We start from the raw sequence: 25,062 nt of genomic DNA on the forward strand, positions 1-25,062 counted from the left end.
ATTTGAATAACCAAAAGAAAATAGAAGCTAGCGCCATCTTTTAAAAAGCCTTTCCACTTTTTTTTAACTACCCATCCGAATACACTGCCATCTAACCGAAAACATTCACAACTTTATCAGTGAAAAAAATTATAAGCTTTAATTTACGGTTTCCTGATAACGATTCATTAAACTGTACATATTTAAAAAAAAAAATCAGGAACTGGAAACATATTTGTACAATTCAAAAATTTAAATTTTGTAACACAATTACGTTAAAAAGCCCAATGAGTCTACTTTTTCGTACCACACAAATACTCCAAATTGGCTTAATATTCTCATAATTTTGAACTTAAAAAATGAACCTGTTACCACGAGGTTTAAAAGTACAAGTTTTACAATTAAAACGCTACCTTATATAGTTTTTTTTCATTCGGGGAAAAATAATTATTAGGATAAAAACTGGCCTAAAATACGCATTGGAAAAACCACTCGTCTAAAGATTTATATTAATCTGGAGAAACTATTTTTGTTTTTACGTTATAATAACCGGTGTATCTTTATTCAAAATGGTTTCCATTTGTTTTTTAAATTCTTCAACTAGTTGTAAACCCACTTAAAGTTTCGAATCTTACATATACAAAGCACATCAACTGTTAAATAGGTTAACTGTACATTAAAGACAATTGTTAAAAATAACTATACAATTATATACTATTGTTGGTTTTTTTGAAACAATGTTTTTTCCTTAAATTTAATACGTGGAAACATTTATACGGAGAGTGAGAATTTTCATTATTTTTGTTGGACCATTCTTACCCTTTTGAAACAGTTTTTGAACACATTCACTCCTATGTATTTTTTGTTTTTTTAAATGACTACAGTCAGTGATATTTAAGACAAATATCTATAGTTTAAAATAACTCTTTCTACTCGAGGTTGAATCAATCAACGCTAAAAACTCTCTATACAGGCAACTCGATATTAAAAAGAGGGAGGGAAGGGGAAGAGACCAATAATAATAATAATTATAGTTCGCACAAGCATTCGCAATTTGTTTAAAAACCAAACGCTAAGAAGCACCAGTCGCTTTGGTCTCTTGCTGGTTAACCGTTGAAGAAACGGTTCTCAAGTAGCCCTGTACAGAGTCTTTTAATGAAGCGCAATTCAAATTGTCCTGATAGGGCTCAACTCCAGTCGCTGCCAAATTGTGATTGGTTAGAAGAGAGACTGAATCCGCGTTTAAAGCTTGAAGGGGGAATTTACTAAGTAACTGTTGGGACAGAGTTGCGTTTTGAGTTAGGGCCACTCCAGGATTGGCCGAAGATGTTAAAAAGCCATTTTGATAGCCCGAAGTTTGTGATAAGGCCAGAGTTGAAGAATTGAGCAACCATTGAGGAGTACAACCGGCTAAATTAGGCAAGGTCAATAATTCGTCCTCACTTATGGTAGTGTCGATATTATTCATGCTTCGCCCGCTTAATAAATTAGATCCACTACCGAGCATAATGTTTGTGCCTGATACTTCTTGATTTAAGAACTGTCCAGACACGAGAGAGCTAGCTAAGAGAGAGGAAGGATCGGGTGGACCAACCAGTAACTCTCCAGATGCCGTCACCCCGTGAGATATACCAGCAGCCACGGCTGCTGCCCCGTAAACGTTGATAGCATTTTCCAAAAATTGCGAACTAAGCCCAAACTCGGTTCCCTGGTTTATTAAGCACTCTGAATTCGTTGACACTTCTCCATTCGTTAAATGCGGGTTCAGAGAATCAGTAGCTAACATGGAGTTCAACGTAGAACTCAATGAGCCTTGCAAATGCTGGGGAACTTCCGTGTCAATGACAACTGGCATGGAAGATGGATGAGAATCCTGACTCGGGTTATCCAAATGATGTCCAGTCAACGCCGTGTGGGAGTTTGACGCAAGTCCTTCGGTAAAAGCTTGGGATAAAGAACTGAGATCGGTTGAAGACAGGCCAGTCATAACGTTTAGATTTTCCATATCATTCAGGGCATTTGCATCCAGAGTACTTGTTAGATTTTCAGCTGCAATCAATGCAGATGGGAGAGCAATGTTGCTGGATAGCTCTTCAATATCCTGCCTTGTAACTGTAAGCTTCGCCAGAGATTCCTTAGCCATATGAACATCTTTTGAAACTGCTGCCAGGGCTCTTTCTAATTCCTCCGTTTCCTCTTTAGTAGGAATGTATTCACCATTTCTACCATCTATTCATAAAAAAAATTACTCATAAAAAATATAACTCCATGAACCAAAATTATAATATAATGCACTTGGTAAGTTCCCTGTCCATGTGGCTCCTTCGGTTTATCACACCCCTTATAACCAAAATTCAAAAACCCAATTTCCACTATACCCCCAACAGTGAAATGATCCCCACCGCATCACTTTCAAAGGAAAGCAATAGTGTAGGGGCTGTTTTACTTCTACAAGAAGACTGGGTGATGATAGCATCCACTTAAAAATTAAATCCTACACAATAACTTGAGATCCTGAACTTCAAAAAATAACAAATTTCAAAATAACCTTACCATTAAACAGATCTGAGAACGCATCATCTGGTATTTTGTTCAAAACCTCTGTGAAATCATGTTCTTCAAGAAGTTTTGTAGCTTGGCGAGCCAGTTCAGCCGTGTCCAGCGGCAGTTCCAAAGATTTCTCAATTGTCCCTGAAAAGACCCAAAATTAAACATATTCCTAAATGTTAAAACCTTGAATATTTTCTATTACCAGGGGAGAAATGATCCTCCAGTTCGCTTCCTAATTCAGTTTCCATATTTTCTTCAATTCCTTTAGGAATTTCCTGAGCATTTCTCTCAGTTTCTTTTATTGTTATTGTAGTTGTACTAAAGGCAATGCTGTCCGAATTATTGTCGGTAGCACCGGAATTTGAATTAAATTTGCCGCTGCTATCATCAATTGGAGATGGAGGAAGGGAGCTAGGACGGAGTGATGTTATTTGGCGTTTCTTTTTCTTCCCTCTTTTGGCTGGCCTTGTCAAAGCCGATGGTTTCGTCTTCTTTCTAGCCTTTTTTGGTTTGGGTTCTGACGCCATCTTATTGTAATTATCCTGCTCGAAAAAAAAACCATTAAAATCACTGAAATACCATTTCTTCAGAAATCAAACTTCAAACGTACTCTCTTTTTGGCATGTTCCGCACACAGTGGAAGTTCGTGAGATATATCAAAGACAGGAACGCAGCATTGCGTATTATCCGCAAATTTTGCCGTGCAGTGTTCGAACAAAAGCTGATCCACATTATACATTATATCTATTTGGAAAATCAATTAAGGATAAAAAGTATCGTAGTATGAAAAATACTTCTTAATTCAAACCAATATTAAAAAGGATACGTTTAATGCAGTGCCTTGTATATGGCAGAGCTATGTTTGAACAATTCAGTTTTTCAGACTGATAGCAGCACACATTCTTCTCCAGGCCAATCCCTGTAAGCCTGGAATGGTAAAAAAGCAAGAATTATAATTAAAATGATAAAGAGGAATACACAATCAATAAGATAAACTTTTACTTTTTCTTAATTTTGGATGGATATTTCTTAAATAATAGTTGAGCGGTAGTTTTAGGATACAATTGAGTAGCTTGGACCACGTTTCTTGCCATTTTTAGCTGGTGTTCCAAAACACATTCTTCTATCGACAAAGCTTTGTTGGCTAGTTGCCCATAACGTCTCATTTCTGATTTTAAAGCTTGTTGCTTTCCTTGTCGCGTCGTGGCTTTTGTACTACACCTAAATTAATAGGAAGAAATTAAAATTATAAAGTGAAAAATGGAGTATATGAATTAATTTCCAATACGAACCAGGTAGGGGCATTGCTTTCCAGACCAGAGCACCAATTAATTCGTTTCAACAATGTGCAGTCATCAGCTTCATCACTGTCTTCAGAATCACTTTGAAGATATCCTGAACAGCAAGAATAAGATTGTTTGGAAAACATGAAACTAAAAATGCATTGGAGTAAATATTTTACCATGATAGAAATAATCTTCTCTTTTCCGATTTTTTATGCTAAACTTTTGAGACTGTCGCGAAAGTTCAGTTATGACTTGCTTTCTACGAAGCGAAGAGGGAGAAGATTCCTCTACTTTGACATCAGTTGCCTCAACAATGGGTTCTTTTTTAATCTCTTTAAGTAGAGGCGACACGACACTCTGAATTTGAGTGTAATTCCTCAGAAAAGTATTATTTGAAATGTTTAAAGGATTAAATACCGGGGAAGGGGAGGATGACGTGGAGGACCCTAAGCTTGGGGTGGAAAATGCGACATTTTTTACAGAACGATTTTTAACAGGGTTTGAAGTGGTAGCTATTTGTTCCCTGGTTGTACCCACTGGTACTGGAAATGATGAGGTTGTTGATAAAGCTTGAGGTTCTTTCTTTGAAGTTTTGGGCATCGCAGAGTGACTCCGAGAGCCCGAAGATCTGGAAGATTTTGCCTGCTTTTGAACAGCCGCTTGCTGTTGAATTTGTTGAAAACTAACAGGAAGCTGCCCACAATTAAGTTGAGAATTAGCTACCTCTTTGTGATTACCATTGACAGAGGGAGCAATCTTGATTCCAGGCTCTTTTTTAAGATTAGCCATCGAAAATGTCGTCAGCTTGGGTAACATCAGCTGATTAACCAACGGTTTCGGTCCATTCTGACTAGACTCTAATTGAGATTTCTTAAGCTTATCCAATACTTTGTTCTGAGCAATTTTAGCCTGTAGCCTGTTCATTGTTTTAGTAAACTTTGGACCATTATTTGGTTTATTTTTTCCACCACTTTCACAAGAGGGTGTGGAAGAAGAACCGCTACTTTTAGGAGTAGCATTGCTGCAACTGCTACTGGTGCTACTGTTGCTGTTGTTATTAAGATTTCCCAGTTGAATCTGAGATTTTGGTAATTGCGCCGCATTTTGATGTATGCTAGGTGAATTTGTAGATTGATTATCATTTTGAAAACTAAAGTTCTGTAGCTGATCTCTTTTAGACACTGTTACGTTATCATTATCGGGAAGCTTTGAATTTGTATTGTTCCATAACACTCGAGACTGATAGAAACAATTTGGTAAACCATCATTGTTCTTCTCCGTTCCTGGGTCCGGAAACGCGTAAGGATCATCGCTACTTGCTGGAGTCTCTAATGACAGTGCGCAGTCTTCATTCCGTAGAAGAGCTCTAAGCCTATCGGCAAATTTCACTTTTCCATCGCTAGAGAGGCTTAATTCTTTGTCTTTCTTCTCTTTAATTTTTCTCTCCTTCTTTTGAACTTTAGGCAAAAATCCAGCAACTTGCATGTGACTATTACAAAACCTTGTAAGACAAAAAAAGGTAAATTTTTACAATTCAAATTGTAATAAAAAAACTGTCTAACAACCACTTACTCTCTATCTTCGTTAGAAGGAATTGGATTTGTGCATTTTTGGTTATTATATCGAGCTACATGAGCACATTGCTTAAAGGGAGAGGATTTATCCTCTAGAATGTGACGTATACAGAAAGCGAAATCTTTCAAGCGCCTTTGTTTACAGAGTTTCACACTATACGAGCATAAGGGTTTATTGTCTACAGGAGAGTAATGGATATGTTTGCCTTCAAACATCATTATGAGTGGCCCATTTAGAAAGAGACAATATGGGCAAGTTCTGAAATTATACCAAAATCAATGACAATATGTAATCATGCCTTCCATTTTTACCAAAGGTTAAGAGGAATTTAATAAATAGAACCCATCAGCTTAGTTGAGATAAAAACTAATGATAATTCTAAAATTTTTCTATGTAACAAATAAACTTGGATGGGTTTTTGATATTAAATTACTCCTATTCATAAATTTTGTAATTCTGTAAACGTACGCCTCATAGTAGAACTTCAAAGAGTGGCATCATTTTAAAATCGTCAAAACACTGGTTACTATAATCAAAATAAATGACACGTGCAATTAAAAAAATGAAATCTGGGGACATTGATAAACTCAATAACAACAAAGCTTAAACATACAAAAACAACACTAACAACAGAAGAAAATATGGTACCCTAGATTTGTTTACATGCAGAATATTTGACAACTAGGCCTAAGATTTTAAGAAAAGAACAAATAGTGCCAACCACTGTACCACTCTATGATTGAATAATTTGCTTTTGGTCAATATTAAACAGTATCGCCAAGCAAATTACTTTAAAACTATATCTTTGTAAGGTTATTCATAAACTCTATAAGAATAATAATAGACAATCACAATACAAGCCTTGGTCTGTCCTTAAAATTTAACCTAAGATGTTTTCTGGGGCCAAGGCTTACGATTCTAATTGTTAAAATTCATGGATTTAGGTTTAGAAGTTCTAATTTGCAGAAAATTACAAATTTGAACTTAAATACGAGACACTGGTAATAATGTTAAACTTAAATTGTATTAAGAAAATTGTCCTTTAAACTGTTAAATTAGAATACCAAAAAGTAGTTAGGCTTAAAATCTAGGCTTAACACAACCATTTTTCAATTCACTTTCTAAATCTTTGAAACATTTAAATACTTACATTTGAGTACATCAATTGTTTAAAATTTAAATTATTTTCAATCCTACTAATACCAAATATCAATTTTGGTCGGGTTTAAAAATTGTTAAACTTGATAGAAAATCGTCAAAACATGATAAGCCTAATGACAATAAACGATATAAAATACCAACAAAATATCCTAGAAGTTCCACAACATAACATTGCATAATACCTATTTTCCAAAAGTAAAAAGAAATAAGACCTTGAGAAAACGGTGCGTTTAGGAACGACAGAGAACGCGAGAACGTTAAGGTGTGGTATTTTGACGTCCCTTCAATGTACTGGAAGGTAGGAAAAGGTGCAGTTTGTGTACTATGCTAACTTCACCCACCCTGCCTTATGCGGTAAAATACGTAAAACGTGACGTAGAATTCAACGCCTCTTTTGGTGCTCCAAGCAGGCTCCAAAGGAAAGGTCATTCCGTTTTTCCCATTGAACGTTGTACAACCCTAAGGAACAGCGAGTTACTGCAATCGTTTTCGTGAATGACTAAGGATATTTGACAAGCGGTTTTGTTTTCGAAATATTGTAGTTAAATTTAAATTAAAAGTTAACTTTGCAATGTCGTGCGACCAAGTTGGATATGATGATTATGGCTATGGGAAACAACACACTCAGTATGTTAAAATATTTAAATTTAACGATTTCTTTAGTAAGCCTTTGACTTAATTCATGCTTTAGATTTCCTACTGTGACTGGTTCATCAGTATTGGGAATGAAATACAAAGATGGAATTATTCTCGCATGTGATGTCCTAGGATCATACGGGAAACTTGCTAGATTCAGAAATTGTCCTCGACTAATCAAAGTTAACGATTCAACAATAATTGGTTGTAGTGGAGATTACGCAGATTTTCAATATCTGTCATCTATCATAGAGCAAAAAATGTACTAAAAAGAACTAGTTGTCTTGGAAAGAAGCTCCGATTTAAAATTTAAAATTGTTTTTAGCATAACTGATGAATGTCAAAATGATGGATTTAGTCTCAAACCCAAATCTTTACATTGTTGGCTTACAAGATTTCTTTACAACAGACGATCAAAGATTGACCCATTATGGAATACCTACATTGTTGCGGGCATTCAAAATGGAGAACTGTTAGTTGTTATATAATGTTAATAGAGGCAAAATGATAATTTTTATTCAACAGATTCTTAGGGCAAGTTGACAAGATTGGAACTAGTTTTGAGGATAATACAACTGCGTCAGGTTTTGGATCATATCTATCACAGGTTATTAATACGTCAAATATTAAATATAAAGTTTTCTACTTAATCTGGATAATACATTGATTAGCCAATTATGAGTGAAGAGTATAAGAAGAATCCTCAGATGACTGAAGAGCAGGCTAAAGAAGTCATCATTAATTGCATGACTACTTTGTTGTATCGTGATGCTCTTGCATTTCAAAAGGTTTGTTCTGAAATGGAAAACACATATTTTGGAAACTAATTTTCTATTGATTTAGTATCATATTGCAATTGTAAACTCTTCTGGCTCTAAAATTGAAGGACCATTTGAGTTAAAAACCAACTGGGAAGTGGCGAAAAATATCCAGTAAGTTTCAAATAATTTATCTCCTTTCAAGTTTTAATTATGCTTTTATATTTCAGAGGCTACTAAGGATTGGCAGTTTTTTTTATTAAATTGTATTTTCCTTTCACAATAAATTGTTTTAAAAATTGTGTCACGAATCATTTTGTATAAGCAAGAATGTATTTATTTATACTCTTGTTACTCTTGAGTATAAATAAATACATTCTTAGTTTAAAGGCGGGGTTTAATATTACGTAATAACAAGTAGTAGGAATCGTCCTAAAGATGGTATAAAAACTCGTGTCAATTTCAATGAACGTGTTTTAAAAACTAAGTGCATGGGTTAGGTATCTGCACGTATTTTCCATTAAAATCATGCCAGTCAATGTAGAAAAAAAACACAGTGATCGTGAAAGGTAACATCTAATTTAATTAAAGCAATATTATAATTAAACTAACAAATTTGAAACTTAATATTACCTGAAAAGTCTTTGAAAAGCTTTATCATGTCAGGCCTTGGCTATTTTTTCCATATTTAAAGTTGGCTTTCCTTCACGCGTTTTTATAAGTTCTTTCTTTCAAGATGGATTTGCATATACCCAGCGTACTTAAACAGCAAAAAGACAATTGCCGAAGGAAGACGAATAAATAAAGATAAAGTATTTTATAAAATCTTTAATTTTGTCTAGTTAATTAAATTTAAATTTCTTTCAAGTGTGTTGAAAACCCAACATATCAGGAAATAAGAGATGTATTGGATGCTGCTGGGTTTAAAGTTGGAGTTGAAGTAATTCAGAATACCAAATTTCCAATTGAGAAAAGCATTAATAATTATTTATCTTAGAATAAATTATACCCAAGGGAACAAAACAAAGATAGTATTATATATAGGGGCAGAATAAGAGTCCAATTAAAAGATGATGATGGCGCACCAGTCAACCCTAAATACCCAACAAGTAAACACCTAAAGTTTATTTCTTTCTAAAAATAACTTATCCAATTCAAATTGCTAGGGGAATCTCTTCTCTATTATGTTTGCGAAATGATCCCTCGATTAAAATCCCGTACTCAAAAACAAGCTTCTACTGAGGTTGCAGCTAATGTTCAAAGTACCGCGAAGAAAGGAAAAGGAAAGAAATCGAAACGTTAAATTGCTTTTTTGATGGGCAATCTTGAAAACATTTTCTTTTGTGCCACACTTCTATACGTTTGAGTCTAGTAGGTTTATTTACCTGCATTTTAGTCTATAACTTGTAGGTGTGTAAAATGGTTTTGATATTGGTCAATTAAATATGTTAATAAAGAAATATGCCTTTACTAAATTTTTGTAACGAAACCTACTAGAATAGTTTTGAATGTCAAAATTGAACAGGGTTACCACAAAAATTTTCAGATTGAAATTCCATGACTTTCTAAGGTCAAAATTTTTTAAGAAATTTAAAACTTATATTTCAGTGAAACGTTTATTGCAATGTTGAAAACGACTAAAATTACCTTCAAAAAAAGGAAATTCGAATTAAGACTTTTTAGGGGGATTTTTAAATTCCCTGACATGTGGCAACCTTGTTGAATGTTTCAAAAACAATGTATCATTTTTCTAAAAAATTTATTTTAATAACAGAACCAGATTACAATAGCTTTATGACTTTTTAGAGTAAACAGGTTTTGTCCTTCGGAGAACAAATTTTTCTACCTGCAAAACGCGTTTTCTTATAAACCAATTTTTAATAAATGACCATATTTCTGTTCGTTAGCAGTTAACAGGGATTTTTATGGACGTTAATATATAAACCAAGTTGTGTTTACAACTTGGTTTTTTAAATACCGCCTGTTTGCAAATATATTAAAATTGGATTTCTTTTCCCTTACTCATTACTTGTTCCTTTTCAAAGTAAAATACTTAAGTTACATCTCTTAAAAGATCTTTTCTTTTAGGCACAGCACCTCTCCGTTCAAAAAAAAAGAAAAACCAATTTAATTTACTCGTATTTTTTCCGCTATTTATCATCCACATGATTTACTTTGTACATTAAACAAAATGGTTAAGGATTATCTCAGATTTTAAGTAATTTAATGAAATTAAAACTAAACTAATGCTGACCAAGAGTTAAATGGAATGATACAATTTATTTTGTTGTAAAGGTTCTGCGTAAATCAATAAAGCCACATAACGTAAAAAATTAAGGAGATGAAAGGAAAAACATTGATCTGTACAGATTTTATGGTATTTTTTCAATATTTTTTAAAAAGCTTGTTTTTTGTTGAAAACAGTCTTTGTGCAGGTTTATCGTAGACGACTCGGAGTTGGTTTTTAAATACCCAAAAACAACTTATTTAAAAAAACCGCATTCCCAAACAACAAAATTTTCCATTTGTAGAAAATTTTTTTGCCCCTCCCTCCCCCCACGAGAAAAGTTTAAAAAATTGGCCGCAAGATTCCTTTCCGCAACAATCCAAATTGAACTCTTACCTTAAAAATAATCTTGCAGACCAGCGGGTTTTTTTTTATTTCAAAGTTGTTCACGATTGGATCATGATTAATGTATTTTTTTCCCTTGGAACCGAGTCTTCGAGATGATCGTTCTACGGCTGTACATACAAAGTCCTACAAATGAAATTTATGATGAAAATGTTGGGTTTTATATCGTCTTCTTTATGCACAATTTAGTTTTTTCTCTTTTTTTTAATTTAGTTGTCCCCTCCTTCGCCTTCTCTCTTCCTTTTCTGCCCCCTCGGAGAGTCTTCTAAACAAATAAAAAATGCATTTAAAATTCCATTAAAAACTAATTGTTTATGCATCTACACAATTTTGGGTCTTTGCTCAAAAATTTGCACAAAGCCATTCCTACAGATATTAAGAGATTTTACCATCATCATCATCTCCTCCCGGGTTATAGTCTTCTCCATCACTCTCATCCTAAGCAAATTGAGAAAAAAGTATTAGAAGTCAAGTACAACCCTACAAATTTATCAAGCCCAAACTAAAAGAAAACTACGATATCTTTTTTTTTAACTAACAAGATGTTTGTCAAGATAATTTTCAAGTTTACAGTCACCAATAGAATAAATCATTAAATGAAACTTAATTTCTGACGAAATTTCAGTCTTCAATTAAGTTTGTATTTCAAGTAACGTTACTTTTAAACTTCGCAAGTCATTAAATAAAAACGGACAAACAGAACATGCGTTTCAGAACAATTTTTGTCATTTTCTTCCCACGGAAGTAATTGTACTAACATCAATGTTTTCTTTGTCTAGGTATGCAAGACCGACCTCGTCCTCTCCGTCCTCCGCGTCTTCATCAACTTCGTCATCGTCATCATCATCTTCATCATCCTCATCTGAAACATCTGTAGTTTAATTTGTTATACCTCCTCACATCTACAACTGTAGATAACGCAAGCCAAAAAATAAAAAAAATATGAAAAAAAAAATGTTTAAATAAATACCTTCACCATCTTCGTCGTCATCATCATCTGCCTCCCCTTCGCTTTCACCTTCTCCGTCTACTTCATTTTCATCATCCTCTTCATTTCCTTTTGGCAAAGGAAAAGGAAAATTAGACAATAAACTTGATTGCTAGCCATTAAATCTGTGAAACATTATTACCATCTTCGTCGTCTACTTCAGAGTCTTCAGCTTCCTTTTCATCCCGATCATATCCATCTAAGTATTTTAGACTCGTAATAAGACCAAAGACTTTTTCTCTGTAGTTATCCACATTCGTGACTTCGCAGTTGAAGAGGTCAAGATTTTTCAAGTTTTTAAATTCCTTCTGTTAACGAAAAAAAAAAAAAATCAGTTTTAACCAAGACTTAAAAAATCACTCGATATTACCAATGGTTCTAATGTCTCTATATCCTTAATTTTGTTACCACTGAGATTTAAATAAGACAATTTTGGACTGCCATGGAGTAAATTTAACCCGCCAGTTATTCTGTTGTCACTTAGTTCAAGCTTTAAATGAAAAGAAATACATACATTAAATGGTTTACAAGGTGCGTGTGCACAACGCTCGGCAGATTCACAAGATTAAAAAAAAATTGTTCAAGCCAACAGAAGCAAATAATTAATAAACAAGAACCTTTTTCAAATTTGGAAGCTTTGGGAAACCTCTCAAACTGGTGAGCCCGACATTTATTAGGCTTAATGATTCTAGAGCTACGAAATCATCTGTAAGGCCAACAATTGACGTACTCCGACAATTATCAAGGTTAAGTTCAACAATCTGAAATTTAAAAAAACTATTTTTTTAAATATGAAAAAACAAAGTTATTGATAATAATTTTTAAAAATTAATTACTTTTTTATTAAAGTTAGTATCATTTTAAACCAACGTAAGGAAATAGGCAAAATTTTAAAACAGATGAAACAATAAAGAAAACAAAAATGGCTGAAGAATAATTTTTTATAGTCCCACCCCATTTTAAAATAACCTTCAACGTTAAATATAAACACAGAGAACAAAGAAAAATAATAAAACGGGAGTGGTAAATTAAGACGAAAAGACAGCTATAAAAACTATTAAAAAATATGGGTATGTTTAATTTTAGCGAGACCTATAAAAATCACGGAGCGAGGGCGGACAACATCGTTCGTTCAGTGTCCATTGCTGGCATTTGGCCCTTCCTGCTCGGCCCCCTTGTATAAACGTCAAGCCCCTCTTCTTCAAGACGCCATGTTTTTTGTTGAAAATCATCTCAAAAACACCGAAATAAGCGTCAGAAATCACCGACGGGGCCGCGTGTGCGAATTAAAAAACGCAAGGAATGATTCCTGGTCATTTCCGCGATAAATTGATGGTCAAAAACGATAATTTCTCCGGGTTCGGAGATAGGCTATCTCCGACGCATTTTACGCGGGAAAAGAGCGAAGCGACTGCCATAGTTGACGCGTAGCCCCGTCGCGTTGCCTTCGATGCCGCGTATCCGAATGGGCCGAAAGTCCGGCGAACACGTACCTTCGTCAGCTTCTCTACGGAGAGAGAGACAGGGGATTGGGAGCGGTAGAGAGAAATAATGTCGGCTCAATATGCCTATTGCGTTATTAGTTTTGGATGCCGCGTGAAAAAAAAGTAGCTTAGTACGAGTAGAAGCCGTATTATTAGCGTGTTGCACACGAGAGGCAAAAAAAATTCATAATGTCGCTTCTCCCAAATCTAAGAAACTTATTCGAGAAGCTTTTGCCTTTTTTAAACAAAAGATCGCTTTAAATCTAGAAAACGCCGGCTCTGTCAACCATGTGACTGGACAATAATGATTCCCCGCTTAAAATCGCTTTGCAAAACACTAAAAATAATAAAACTAGCCACGACAAAATAGTTCAATCTTATCAAAAATGGAGATTCATAATAAAACACGAAAGATGCAAAACAAAAAAAACTGCCACAATAATAAACAATGATTTCTATAACGGCTTATGTGGGGCAAATGGTCGCATTTTCAGGGTAAAATCCGAGCTACATAGTTAGAAAGTATCCCCAAAATATTGCATCGAAGGACATTATAGGCGTTTAAACTTGAATACGCTTTGCGCCTTTCACGCTACTAAAACTACTGTCAAGGAACAAGTAGGGGTTTGAACAGCATACCAACATAGCTAAACTCGCCTTAATTATCTTAATCGATGTCACTAAATAAAAAATCACTGGCAATCCCCGTATGAAATAATAGGTGATTAGAAAGGCTAATGGCATTTATTGGGGAAAATAGGAAAGGCTAAGAGAAAATTTCATCTGTCGAGAAAAATCTCACCTGCGCCGGGGTCCTTCCACGTTTCTCTAGCTCGATCCTTTTCTCCATTGCGTTCTGATGCCGATCGGCGAACAGCGGCAGATTCCTTGCCTACTCTGGTAACCAGCTTACCAGGAACTAAAGGGAGATTTTTGAAAATGTCCTCACAACGAGAAGCGCGGCAAAATTTCCCTTAGAGGGGTCCGGGTATTGATCCTCTTCCTTTGGAAAAGACCGAAAACGCCGATCTTCTCTAAAGAACGAATCCGAGCAAAATGGCATTCAAAATAAGCCAATCAAGCGTCAGGATGCCAGTGACGTTTCCGAAAAATATGGGTTTTTTTCTGGATCATCAGTGACATCTAACGATGAAATTTATAGATGATGACAAACTTAAACAAGTTGTAATATTTAGTTTCGAACAAATGAATGCAAAAAAAAATTATATTATCTTGGAAAACCCAAAATAAATCAAGTCACAATAATATCGAACCTTTCGGAATAACGCCCATTCTCGTATTACACGTGAAATAGATGGCGGAGTAATCGATTCCATCACCCAATACAGCGGCAACTCAAATGTCGGTTTTGCTTTTAAAATAAAAATCTTTCTTATTTTACAAGAATGACCAAACTTTTTATTAACAATACACAAAAATGCTCTGTACAATAATAACGCGTCAAAACATGAATTTATATACCTCCTCTTTAATGTACAAAATACAAATAGGCAGATGCCTACATAAGAAACATCCAACACATTCCATTTTTTTGGGTTTTTAAAACAAAACGGATTGATTAATAATTATAAATAGCGTGTAAATTGCCTTTAAATAGTGCATATATTTAACGAAGTAGAAATAACCTATGACACTAAAATAAAACGTCAAATTGATTCAATCTAAACAAGTGGAAAAATGTCCCTTCCTATAAACTGGAATAATTTTATCTAGTACAGTAAGGGGGAAATAGAACTTACAAATGGCTCCTTGTCAGTTTTGTTTATTACCTAATTCAAATATCAAACCCTATGAATAATTGATGAAAGATGGATTCTTTTATATAGTTATATATAAAATGATCACCATTGAGAAAATTTACAAATATTCACAAGCGAATTTCTTTAATACTTATTTTAAGTTTTTATTGGTTTAAGTTAGTCAGGAATAGGATATTTTGTTAATATACTACTACTTTTTTCCTAAATAAAATTAACCCGCGAATCCTTTCAAGTTTTAATAAAATCAACTATCATTAGTCAAATAAAAACAAGTCTCTTGAGCTTTGACTACTTTCAAACATTGCTTCAGCAAAAGCCAAAAAAACCCAAACACTAAAACCAATTTAGTGAAATTAAAAAATACACGCAAATGATTAAGAGGAAAATTAAACTATATTTCGCTTGTTTATAAGTTTTCTTTTCTTTTTCAAATACTGGAACTACTATTATAAGTTAGGCTACACCGAGATTTCGTAATTCATTTCGTATAAGCTCCTTTTATCGGCATTGGGATCATTTTGGGATTCGTGCCTAGAAGGCTGTTGAGGTGGTACTGCGGATGTAGGTGATAGGCTTTGCTGATGTTTCACTTGACCGCTCGAATGCCCGTAAATTAAATGTCTATGCTCAGGTTTCGAAGATCCCAAGGAATGACCGCCAGAAGAAGAGCCTTTGTTTTTGTCTATAGAGTCCGACATCTCTAGAGCTTTTAAGAAGGACATGGGCCTTCTCACATGGGGACGGCTACTCGCTGGTGACGTATCGTGAGTGGGTGGGGGTGTGGCTCTACCTGGACCCGCTCTCTTAGATTGAGGAGAAGCCGAACCGTGGTGGCGAGGATACGAGACAGTCCCACCAGAGTTATTGGGAGATGTACCAACACCCATCGAATGATAACCGGGTACTTGAGTTGTGGGGGTGTTAGGCCCCGATCCTTGATCTGGACGGGAATTTCTGCGACTTCCTCTGTGATATCCAGGAGCTTGACTGGACCCGCCTTCCCCGCCCCAGTGCCCAGCTAAAATGGTTCTGTTGGCTAAGTCTTGCAAGTTATCAGTCGTTTGATTTGCAATGGCTCTATGACCGTAGTTTCCATTCATCTGGTCAGCTGAGACTCTAACCAGCTCGCTCTCAGAGGCAAATTTTCTGTTAGGGCTAATGCTTCGGGCTGGTATTTTTCCTCTAGCTGATGGACCGCTTACCGCCGAAACATATCCGTAGTATGGCAAGGCTGGAATATTGCGCCCGGGTAAAACTTGCACGGCGCCAGCGGGTTGTCTCTTGGCCACAACAGGTGATGGGTTGGGAGATGCGTTGGTAGGTGAACCTGGACTAGAGCGTCTACTGTTAGGGTTGTAACCGGCAGTTTTTCCTTCCGGGCTATTAATTGTGGGGCTGGTTAAACTGCGGGGAGGCGGTGTTCTGTTGCTTCTAGGACTATTGACAGTCGGCCATTGAGGATGACCATTTTCAGGCGTTGGTGGGAGAGCTTGGGTGCCTCTGTTTTCTACATTACTCGTGGCTGCTCTAGGTAGTCTAGGAGCCATTGGACCACTAGCATTACCACTGGAGTACTGATTTCTTACCAGCGGATGACTAGGGTGAGATAAATTTGTTTCTTGAATGCCACTGTTGAAGAAATTAGTCTTGGATCCATGGTGTGGCGGAGATGGCTCACAATCTCGAGATTGACTTTGAGATGTTTCGAAGGAATCCATTCCTACGTCAACGTCTGACAAATCAGCGGGACCTTGAAGCATTTTGTTATAAGAGTTATTGGCAGGATGTCGGGTCGCACTATTATCCATATATATTTTGACTGGATTCTCAGACATTCTCGCAGAGACAGTGTCAGCATTTTTTGGTTTCCTTTTCTTGCGCCCCTGATATCTGTTAAAATTAAATTGAAATTAAAAAATGACGTAGATGAAATAATTTCTGCAATTTCACCTGGGATATTGAGGGCCACACAACATTGTACAAACATTCATAACACAGCCTCTGGAGAAAGGGTTGTATCCTCCACGAAACTTCCCAGTGACCTAAAAGTAAGAAACGTTACTAATAATTTAAAAATTTCAATTCATGAGCTATGCCACACCTGTTCGTTGGTAGTTCTTCCTCTGGAAACTAATACGACGTGAAATCCAGACAAGCCCAAAATAGGGATAAAAAGCAGAGCAATAATCACTATTATAACTAAGCTGTTATTTTTTAAAGTTAAGGGCCATAAAAAGTAAAATTTACAACGACTAAATCAATATAGTAGTAAAGTGGTGTTATTATTTTAATCAATGTTAAGGATACGTTACAATGGTATTCTGCTCTTTTAAGTCATCTTTCTTGTCTAAAATGTATATCACGCACCAAGAAAATATTGATATCATGTGAATGCTTAAAAAGATCAGGAATAGAAAGAAATATCTGTAATTCCGTCGTCCAATACAGTTGTTTACCCACGGGCAATGATGGTCAAACGTCTTAAAATTTAAAAGAAGTCTTAGATGATAATACATTATTACTTTATTAGTTAAGAGTAAAATTTATTTTACCTCTATGCAGCTGTTACAAACGCTACAGTGGGAACATCTAGGTGGTCTATAAAATTGACAAGTGACACACCATTTCATTCGTACTGTAATACCGTTTATTTCAACATTTTTATACAAGGGAGCTCGAAAATCATCGTCTTTGTCTTCGTCAGGACCAGCTAGAATGAAATGGTAAGTGATAAATTTAGAGTTAAATTTTTAAAAGTCAAAGAATATACCTTTAGGTATGATTCCTGGATCCATAAAAGTAGCTAAAGTGAAGTTTGCCAACACCAAGAGAGTTATCACGCCTTGGCATATCGGTACAGCAATATGATATTTCAACGTTAAAAATGGACATCTAGTTTTAAAAATGTTACATTATTGTATAAAATAAATAAGTAAAGTATAATTAGTGTATGGAACTCACGGAAATAAGAAAAACAATGATGTGGCAGTTATAAGCAAAGTCCAAGCGCAAGTTGCTGGTATTACGCGAGTCTTTGATTTACACTCTGGCATGATTGTTTCCTACGATACTAAATGACTTTGAATTTGGCCTAGGCAACTTTGTAGTTATCGAAATTTCATTTTGTTTAAGACTATTGATGGCTGAGGAAGTGATAAATGAATCTTGAGCTTTAATACTTTCATGGCAATGAAATGCGAAAAATACAAAGTCAGATGATGGAAAACATGATTCCTATAAATTCCCACTACACTCAAATTCGCGTAAGTAGCGAATAGATAGAGCCAAAATCAGTGTTCCAAACTGATAAGTTATCATCAAAGTTCAACAAAATCCATTGACAAATCAAGCCGCAGCACTTCGGATTAGGTTCATCATGTTTCATTCATAATTCTGAAAGAAATGCGATCCAATGTAACTTCCATTTCCCTGCTTATCCTTTTGAGTAGGTGAGGCAATTGCCCGAAGTAGTAGGCGTTTGATTTAAGTCAATATTCAAGAGAAAAAAATTTATGGGGCAGAAACCCCAAGGTGGACAGACCCAACACTTTAAAGGCATCACCTCAAGTACAAGGCTTAAAGTTAATGGGGCCAAAAAATTACCTTATTCAGATAGTAGTTACGCAAATTTCGTCGTTACTTCTTAATTCATAATTAAAACTTGTATCCAATTCGAAAAATATTCATTAGGGAAATTAAAACAATTACACGGTTTCGTAAACACTAAGCCGAAAACACAAACGTCAAACTAATGTCCCCTTATCAGTGATCTTAGGCCAAATAAAATCGAAAAATGTTACGCGATAACATGTCCGCAGTCTTGCGAATGCATTTCCCACACCCACCCCTTTCAAGTAACGACGTAATTGGTTGTAGGAAAAAAAACTACAGTGGCGTTGCTAGTTTTTTTAAGAAAGAGGGCTACCCCTTATCAGTATTTTGGCCATAGGCACATAGAAACTTCTTTGTTAAATGAATTATTTTATACGTTAAATACATATATAAAAGTTTTATATGAAATATTATATATAAAAGCTTTATATGACACATTATATATAAAAGCTTTATATGACATTATATATAAAAGCTTTATATGACACATATAAAAGCTTTATATGACATTATATATAAAAGCTTTATATGACACATATAAAAGCTTTATATAACATATATAAAAGCTTTATATAACATATATATGAAAGCTTTACATAACATATATATAAAAGCTTTACATGACATATATATAAAAGCTTTACATAACATATATATAAAAGCTTTATATAACATATATATCTTTATATAACATATATATAAAAGCTTTATATAACATATATATCTTTATATAACATATATATAAAAGCTTTATATAACATATATAAAAGTTTTATATAACATATATAAAAGCTTTATATAACATATATATATAAAAGATTTCTATAACATATATTTATCTTTTTTTTTAATTAATATAATTGAGGGGCTTACAAGCTAGCGACTTAGCCCCGCTATCCCCTTTTTTTTGTATACACCAAATGCACAAATAAATTGAAATTGAAATAAAGCATATAATTAATATAGTAATTAAATACATTAATTACGTGACCATACTTTAATTATTTGATTAAATGTGACTAATTAATTTATTTTTCGAACAAGAAAACATTACATTTTGTTTCTAAACTGGTGTGTACAGTTACCAGTAACAGATACACAATATTTTATTGGCAAAGCCAACAAGTAAGCAAAAGAAACTGAAAAAATGCCAGGCATTTTTTTAAATGGCGGAATGTAGAATAAATTATTTCTAATAAGGGAAAAGATGGTACAGGTCAAAATCTTTCAAGTACGCTCATTCCACTATAATTACACAATTGCCAAATAGGTAACCAAACACCTAAAGCAATACGTCTAGACATGAAGGAGAATCTCGTAAGTTTGGTGAACAGCTGGAGCAACATCCATCGCTCTAGATTTCAGTGACAACTAGAGAAAAAGATAAAAATGTTTTTTCCACTTCTTGTTGAGTATTTTGGAATGAAAGAAATCGAAAAACTAACAGTATAGTTTTGATTTCCTGGTTGAATTTTTAACTCTGCCAGGACCCAAATGCCATTCGTCAGTTTCAGAGATTGATAGAGCATATCTTGACCATCTACGTTTCTTTTAGCAATGGTAAAGATGTTACTATTTTGTAATTTCGTCGATGCTTGATCTGAAATACCATAAATGTTTTAAAAACAAATAATGGTAAAAAAAATAGACATAACAACATAAACATTTGAAAATTACCCGCACTCAAAGTAACGTTATCAATAGTATATTGCACTTCATTTTGTGTTGGGATATCCTTCCAAGTTGATAAGAAAATTCGTTTATCCATCAGTCCATCTTCAGTACATAAAACATGCAATGGAACCAAACAGCTAAAGTAGAACACATCCACATTGTTCTTTATTGCGACCTTAGAAAAAAACACAAAAATAAATATTTATTCTTGTCTAAATAGCTGGATTTTCGTCTGCTAAACAGGCAATAAATGAAAATCCAGCAATTTATGATAGGACTATGCGATTAGTGGTTTTAGGCTATCAAGTCGGTTATCAAGTATTAAATTTTTCATTGAGTATTCGAGTACTTGATTAAGGGGAGTAACTAAAAAAACCTTGAGTAATATTTTTAACAAGTCGGGTTATCGAGTACTTGATTAGGAGCTGATTTTATTCAAGTAATTATGAAATTAAATTTAAAAGGAGTATAAAGTAACTTTCAATGCTGAAAAATATTCCTTTAATTTAAATGAACCATACTTTCCACAACTTCGTAAGTACAATTTATTGCCCCCAATAAGTTGTAAGAACCCCTCTTTGAACTTTGAAGCTATGAGGATTGAAAAAGCTAATACTCGAAGAGTTTTGAGAGCAGCTTATTTGAGTAATTGGGTACCTGAATATGCAATTTTTTGGTACTCGGTAATCGTCGAGTTTTCTCCAATTACTTATTAAAGATAGAGTACACAGCCCTAATTTAGGAGCATCTTGCGTTGGCCGCTACATAGGTCTATGTTAACTGAAAAGACTAATTAACAAGACATTAGTTTTAAGTACCTGAAGATTGGTAAGAGGGTCCATTTTCTGAACTGGTCCGATTGTATTGAGAGCCAAACTGTAATCAAGGTTTCCATTTGGCTGTACTGGATTTGGTATTTGTAGGGCTTGAGCCGGAGCAAGACCAAAACTGTTCTTATTGAATTGAATGGCAAAACCTGCCATGGCTTGCATCGCCCTATTGCTAAAAGTCATATCCATGAAGATTTGACCGTTCTTCCTTGAAAACGTTCCACTAATTTCCAGGCCCTTTCCTCTTGCCGCAGGTAGCCACACCTGTTTCGGTGGTACATAAAATGGTGAAGCAGTACCAATTCCAAAGATATCTCCTAAAATTCCTGTTGTCGAGGGAACATTTGCAGGTGGTATTGACGTAACACTAGGTACGTCACCCAACTATAAAAAAATTTAAATTGTTAACATATTTGTAATAACTTTTAAAAATTTCACAAGTCATACCAAACTGTCGAGTCCACCTCCCAACAAGTCCATAGCGGCTGTATTAGTGACAGTTGGAGCTGTATAGCCAACAGGGGCAACTGGATGAACTGGAGGAGCATTTATATCCATACTGAGTAGATCTCCAATAAGGTTATCAGCACTGGGAATGACGGCTGGTGTTTCATTGGTGCTCCCAGCAACAGCTGGGCTACCAGTTACGGCGTCTTCACTAGATCCAATACTAAAAAAAAAATCAACTGGAATTCTAATAAAAATTGAAAAAAAATTGATTCTTACGAGTTTTGCCTGGGTGGAAGTGATTTTCTAATACTGGCTCTTCCTTCTACAAACGCAGAAGGGGGTTTATGATAGACGGTCGCTAAGCTACCAATATGGCAGATCAGTTCATCTAGTAGAGTGGGTTCCAGCAAGTCAGTTTCTTCAGAAATAAGTGGTTTTTCGGCTAAGACCACTTCCTTAGCCGCAGCTGGATCAGTTGACAGTAATCTCCAATAGATAAAGCCTCTATCTCTTAGATCGGGGTTGTCACTGTCTTGCGTTGCGAGACTAAGAACTTGTTGGACTAATTCTTGGGTCTCAGTGGGGCGTTTCAGGAATAGTTTAACGATGCCAGTAAGCAGTTGTAACTGAACCTGTAATTTAAACAATAAATGTAAAGACATCACAGATGTTAATAATAATAATCAGCTAGGCTAATACCCAAGGCACCACGTTAGGCCTAAGTCATCAAGCAGCTTTTATAGCCATTAATTCAGGTGGCCGGGTTACAATGGGTAGGAGGGTGGTAGCAAGCCCTTCATGCAACAGCTCCCTACACTCACTATTACCGTTAACCTCAATAAGACAAATAATAGTTACCTGGGTGTTTTCATCGTGGAAACCTTCAAGGAAACTTTCAAGAAGCTCATCAGCATTATCAATTCTTTCGGCGTATTCACCAATAATCCAAATCATAGAGCCCCTAGCTTCGGGTTCATCCAATGTATCCAAATTCTCACATAGTGTGGATATTATACTTTCATACTTGTTCGGGTACTTTCTAAATATATCCTAAATAAAAACCATTTAAAATTTAACACCAAAGATTGAACGTATTATTAAATTTAAGAAATATTTACTTTAATGACAACAATGGCTTCCTGAACCACGTAATTAACTTTGGTCTGAATCAGGTCTAAAAGAGTACTAACGCATCTCTCGGCTGATTGTTCAACCTTAATCGCACATCTGCCAATGGCTCTGACGGCTTTTCTAACAAAATCAACATCGACTTCGGTAGCGTACTCCTTAAGTTCAGCTAAAACTTGACCAATGTTAGCTTGAGAAGCCAAACGAATCATTATGTCCAATTTTTCCAATTTAACATAAATGGGGTCATTGTATTTGACAAAGAAAACTTTCATTTCGTGTTTGAGAATATCTGGCCTCTTTTGAACAATGAGGTTAATGTTCCTCAATGCAACGTATTGCACTTCAGCCTCGCTGGACAACAAAGTGACCAACGGAGGAGCCAGTTTCTTAGTCAGAGCAGTGACAAATTCCGAAGATGAGCTCATCATCTCCATAAATTTCATAAGGACTTTCACAGCTGAGAGAACAACAGCCGCGTTGGCATGGGCGAGTCGAGGAGTTACTCGTTCACAAATACTAAGTGTATTATGAAATTCAATTATTTGTACAAAAACTATAGAATAAAATAATCGTATACCTCTGAGCTTCCCTTTCATCTTTAGGTACGTAATTAGACAAGGAATCTAAAATAAAAACTTGGCCCCATTCGGTACATTCATTTAAAGCAGTGAGTAGCTTATTAATGGTTTGAGCATTCATTTCTATCAAAGTTTGGCCGCTGCTTGATGTTTCGTTGATTTCCGAGAGAGCAGCGACAGCATTTGCAACTACCTGAATATTGAAATAATAAATGATTCATATTCTTCTAGATGCTAATCATATTACCATTGGATTAGAATCTGAGAGCAAATCTCGCAACTGATCGAGGAAGCCTTGATCTTCTACCAGCTGGGCATTTATGTCATGAAGTTTAGCAACACAGACAGCAGCTGTTTTTCTAACATAAGGATCTTCGTCTTTTAAGCATTTACGCAGGGGTTCGCAAAGGTATTCAGTTATTTTGTCCACTCTAATGCAGCCCATGGTTCTAACAGCTAAAGCTCTAATTAAGGGATTAGGATCTTCGCAGTCCTGCAATTGATATTTTGAGATTCGATAATGCTATCAAATTAAGGCAAGTTGTAATTTAGTAATTTACCTTCACAAATGTGTTGACAGCCATAATGGCCATATCAGGTTGACTTTTGGCATAATTCATTAGGTAAAGATAAACTAGTTTTTTAAGCTCAAGATTATCAGTCTGCATACAATTAACAACATCAGGAAAAAGTGCACTGTAAAAGATGATAATAATTTATAATAACTTTGTAAAATTTTGGCTTTTAAAGCACAGTGATCGGACCTAACGTCTTTGCCAACAGTCATAGACGCTATAACTTTCTTAACTGCCTCCCGCTTTTTCTCCTTTTTATCACTGTTTAATTCACTCTTTAACTCGAATATTTCACCTATAAAGTGATAAGCCACTTTTGTTAATATCAATTGGTTTATATACAAGGTAGCACAATTTAAAAAAAACCTTTTTTAGTTGTTGTAAAATATTTTGCGTCCGTCATTTTCTTTACTGACTGCAGCTTGAGATTTAGACTTTACCTACAAATATCAATTAAGCAATACAATTAAATTAATTAGTTTACAACTTAAATAAAAATGACATTAAACGATTTGAATTACTATCCTCCCTTGGCTAATTTGATTGGTATGTAGTTAAGATTAATAGCTAATAGCTGTTCCATTTTAGATTCTAGAGTGTAGAGTCTAGACTAGAACTGGATTTCTTAAGCCTTGTACTTCAAAACCAAACTACTTTCAAAGCTCTTATTTCAGCAATTTCACTTAAATAATCTAAACTAACGTGACAAAATTTCAACATGTACTTACTCTATTTTATAGTACAATGAAGTGTAGTTAAAATAAATGGAAATACTATTTAAAATCTAAGAAGCCAATTGCTTAAAAATACCACGGATAATGGGGGTGTACCGGCAATTTGCATATTAAGACAGTGGCGGCCCCAAGGGACAGAAGGAAAAACAACTAGTGTCATAAAAAACCGGGAAATTTAAACCGCTGCCTACGTAGGCAGCGTTTAAACCTAAATAGAGGACGTTAGATAAGAGACAAAAAAATAATGCAAACATTTATTTTCCAAAAACCTTGTATACAAATTATTTTTATGAATTCTGAAATCACTTCCGAGGGCTGGCTATTTGATTGACGGTTGAAGAACTCGTCCTATTGCCTGCCAGATGTCTGTCATATCCATACCAACCGGCTCCAAAAGGATTTCCATAAACATCCACATTCTCGTGTCCTACTGGATAGAAAAATGGTCTCAAAGGTTTTGGTGGTCTCGGTCGTCTTACAGGAATAACGTAAACAGAGCAGCAATTCTCCTTATTGTACCCAGCATTGCAACAAGCGAGACGCTCTTGTATCGGCATCGATAGACCGCAGAAATTGCAGGCGTTGAATCTACTCTGCGCTTTAGTCGAGAATAACAACGACAAAACGCATAAGCCAAAGAACGCTTTC

General features: G+C 35.1%; 6 protein-coding genes across 19 annotated transcripts; 2 read left to right on the top strand and 4 right to left on the bottom strand.

Annotated features, from left to right (window-relative positions):
* Positions 1-119: 119 nt before the first annotated feature.
* l(3)L1231 (zf-C3Hc3H domain-containing lethal (3) L1231) lies at positions 120-6,974 on the bottom strand. 3 transcript variants are annotated; one of them, XM_090158557.1, is made up of 12 exons: positions 6,734-6,974; positions 6,541-6,661; positions 5,859-5,916; positions 5,388-5,648; positions 3,992-5,316; positions 3,822-3,924; positions 3,532-3,750; positions 3,356-3,456; positions 3,140-3,273; positions 2,732-3,071; positions 2,533-2,670; positions 120-2,208 (listed from the first exon to the last, which is right to left on the bottom strand). In XM_090158557.1, the coding sequence occupies exons 4-12, from the start codon at positions 5,606-5,608 to the stop codon at positions 1,052-1,054; spliced, it is 3,738 nt and encodes a 1,245-aa protein (XP_090014683.1). In that variant the 5' UTR covers positions 5,609-5,648; positions 5,859-5,916; positions 6,541-6,661; positions 6,734-6,974; the 3' UTR covers positions 120-1,051. The 3 variants fall into 3 exon arrangements, with proteins under 3 accessions (XP_090014683.1, XP_090014685.1, XP_090014684.1); XM_090158559.1 differs by lacking the exon at positions 6,541-6,661 and having other exon boundaries at positions 6,764-6,974; XM_090158558.1 differs by lacking the exon at positions 6,541-6,661.
* Prosbeta7 (proteasome subunit beta type-4) lies at positions 6,897-21,662 on the top strand. Of its 2 annotated transcripts, XR_016473820.1 has the most exons (8): positions 6,897-7,178; positions 7,243-7,449; positions 7,513-7,659; positions 7,713-7,794; positions 7,859-7,975; positions 8,031-8,119; positions 8,176-8,238; positions 21,645-21,662. XR_016473820.1 is itself a non-coding variant. In XM_090158562.1 (7 exons), the coding sequence occupies exons 1-7, from the start codon at positions 7,123-7,125 to the stop codon at positions 8,183-8,185; spliced, it is 708 nt and encodes a 235-aa protein (XP_090014688.1). In that variant the 5' UTR covers positions 6,897-7,122; the 3' UTR covers positions 8,186-8,247. The 2 variants fall into 2 exon arrangements, 1 of the variants encoding a protein (XP_090014688.1); XM_090158562.1 differs by lacking the exon at positions 21,645-21,662 and having other exon boundaries at positions 8,176-8,247.
* On the top strand, positions 8,411-9,400 carry Srp19 (signal recognition particle 19). Its single transcript, XM_090158734.1, has 5 exons — positions 8,411-8,514; positions 8,682-8,757; positions 8,814-8,885; positions 8,943-9,054; positions 9,112-9,400. The coding sequence occupies exons 1-5, from the start codon at positions 8,474-8,476 to the stop codon at positions 9,246-9,248; spliced, it is 438 nt and encodes a 145-aa protein (XP_090014860.1). The 5' UTR covers positions 8,411-8,473; the 3' UTR covers positions 9,249-9,400.
* LOC149926918 (acidic leucine-rich nuclear phosphoprotein 32 family member A-like) lies at positions 10,206-14,091 on the bottom strand. 10 transcript variants are annotated; one of them, XM_090158335.1, is made up of 9 exons: positions 13,852-14,087; positions 12,183-12,326; positions 11,936-12,055; positions 11,708-11,873; positions 11,548-11,634; positions 11,336-11,448; positions 10,967-11,015; positions 10,760-10,842; positions 10,206-10,703 (listed from the first exon to the last, which is right to left on the bottom strand). In XM_090158335.1, the coding sequence occupies exons 1-8, from the start codon at positions 13,897-13,899 to the stop codon at positions 10,787-10,789; spliced, it is 783 nt and encodes a 260-aa protein (XP_090014461.1). In that variant the 5' UTR covers positions 13,900-14,087; the 3' UTR covers positions 10,206-10,703; positions 10,760-10,786. The 10 variants fall into 10 exon arrangements, with proteins under 10 accessions (XP_090014461.1, XP_090014467.1, XP_090014463.1 ...); XM_090158341.1 differs by having other exon boundaries at positions 10,206-10,842; positions 11,336-11,439; positions 11,554-11,625; positions 13,852-14,091; XM_090158337.1 differs by having other exon boundaries at positions 10,206-10,842; positions 11,548-11,625; positions 13,852-14,091.
* On the bottom strand, positions 14,479-18,618 carry Zdhhc8 (zinc finger DHHC-type containing 8). The gene is made up of 8 exons (XM_090158313.1): positions 18,434-18,618; positions 17,792-18,223; positions 17,601-17,722; positions 17,383-17,540; positions 17,138-17,310; positions 16,932-17,034; positions 16,781-16,872; positions 14,479-16,720 (listed from the first exon to the last, which is right to left on the bottom strand). The coding sequence occupies exons 2-8, from the start codon at positions 17,881-17,883 to the stop codon at positions 15,289-15,291; spliced, it is 2,172 nt and encodes a 723-aa protein (XP_090014439.1). The 5' UTR covers positions 17,884-18,223; positions 18,434-18,618; the 3' UTR covers positions 14,479-15,288.
* Positions 19,459-24,536, bottom strand: AP-1-2beta (adaptor protein complex 1/2, beta subunit). 2 transcript variants are annotated; one of them, XM_090158561.1, is made up of 14 exons: positions 24,409-24,536; positions 24,047-24,120; positions 23,870-23,975; positions 23,666-23,801; positions 23,353-23,598; positions 23,105-23,298; positions 22,515-23,043; positions 22,255-22,446; positions 21,673-22,028; positions 21,394-21,616; positions 20,935-21,330; positions 20,126-20,291; positions 19,888-20,042; positions 19,459-19,813 (listed from the first exon to the last, which is right to left on the bottom strand). In XM_090158561.1, the coding sequence occupies exons 2-14, from the start codon at positions 24,081-24,083 to the stop codon at positions 19,739-19,741; spliced, it is 2,811 nt and encodes a 936-aa protein (XP_090014687.1). In that variant the 5' UTR covers positions 24,084-24,120; positions 24,409-24,536; the 3' UTR covers positions 19,459-19,738. The 2 variants fall into 2 exon arrangements, with proteins under 2 accessions (XP_090014687.1, XP_090014686.1); XM_090158560.1 differs by having other exon boundaries at positions 20,120-20,291.
* Positions 24,537-25,062: the final 526 nt, after the last annotated feature.

This window comes from Leiobunum rupestre, chromosome 9 (assembly GCF_980474605.1).
Source record: "Leiobunum rupestre chromosome 9, qqLeiRupe1.1.hap1, whole genome shotgun sequence".
Taxonomy (NCBI): domain Eukaryota; kingdom Metazoa; phylum Arthropoda; class Arachnida; order Opiliones; family Sclerosomatidae; genus Leiobunum; species Leiobunum rupestre.

Coding starts and splice junctions, on each gene's coding strand:
- LOC149926918 (XM_090158335.1), bottom strand. CDS start 13,899: ATGGAGAAAAGGATCGAGCTAGAGAAACGTGGAAGGACCCCGGCGCAG. Junction 11,016..11,335: donor TAGACAAAGAAAACATTGAT/GTTAGTACAATT, acceptor CAATTTGCTTAG/GATGAGAGTGATGGAGAAGA. Junction 10,843..10,966: donor GGGAGGAGATGATGATGATG/GTAAAATCTCTT, acceptor TTATTTGTTTAG/AAGACTCTCCGAGGGGGCAG.
- AP-1-2beta (XM_090158560.1), bottom strand. CDS start 24,083: ATGACGGACGCAAAATATTTTACAACAACTAAAAAAG. Junction 23,299..23,352: donor TCTCAGATTCTAATCCAATG/GTAATATGATTA, acceptor TTCAATATTCAG/GTAGTTGCAAATGCTGTCGC. Junction 22,029..22,254: donor TCCACGATGAAAACACCCAG/GTAACTATTATT, acceptor TTTAAATTACAG/GTTCAGTTACAACTGCTTAC.
- Srp19 (XM_090158734.1), top strand. CDS start 8,474: ATGCCAGTCAATGTAGAAAAAAAACACAGTGATCGTGAAAG. Junction 8,515..8,681: donor AAACACAGTGATCGTGAAAG/GTAACATCTAAT, acceptor CTTTCTTTCAAG/ATGGATTTGCATATACCCAG. Junction 8,758..8,813: donor GACGAATAAATAAAGATAAA/GTATTTTATAAA, acceptor ATTTCTTTCAAG/TGTGTTGAAAACCCAACATA.
- Prosbeta7 (XM_090158562.1), top strand. CDS start 7,123: ATGTCGTGCGACCAAGTTGGATATGATGATTATGGCTATGGGAAACAA. Junction 7,450..7,512: donor TCTATCATAGAGCAAAAAAT/GTACTAAAAAGA, acceptor AATTGTTTTTAG/CATAACTGATGAATGTCAAA. Junction 7,795..7,858: donor TTGGATCATATCTATCACAG/GTTATTAATACG, acceptor TACATTGATTAG/CCAATTATGAGTGAAGAGTA.
- Zdhhc8 (XM_090158313.1), bottom strand. CDS start 17,883: ATGCCAGAGTGTAAATCAAAGACTCGCGTAATACCAGCAACTTGCGCT. Junction 17,541..17,600: donor TCCAGGAATCATACCTAAAG/GTATATTCTTTG, acceptor ATTTCATTCTAG/CTGGTCCTGACGAAGACAAA. Junction 17,035..17,137: donor GAGCAGAATACCATTGTAAC/GTATCCTTAACA, acceptor AAAAAATAACAG/CTTAGTTATAATAGTGATTA.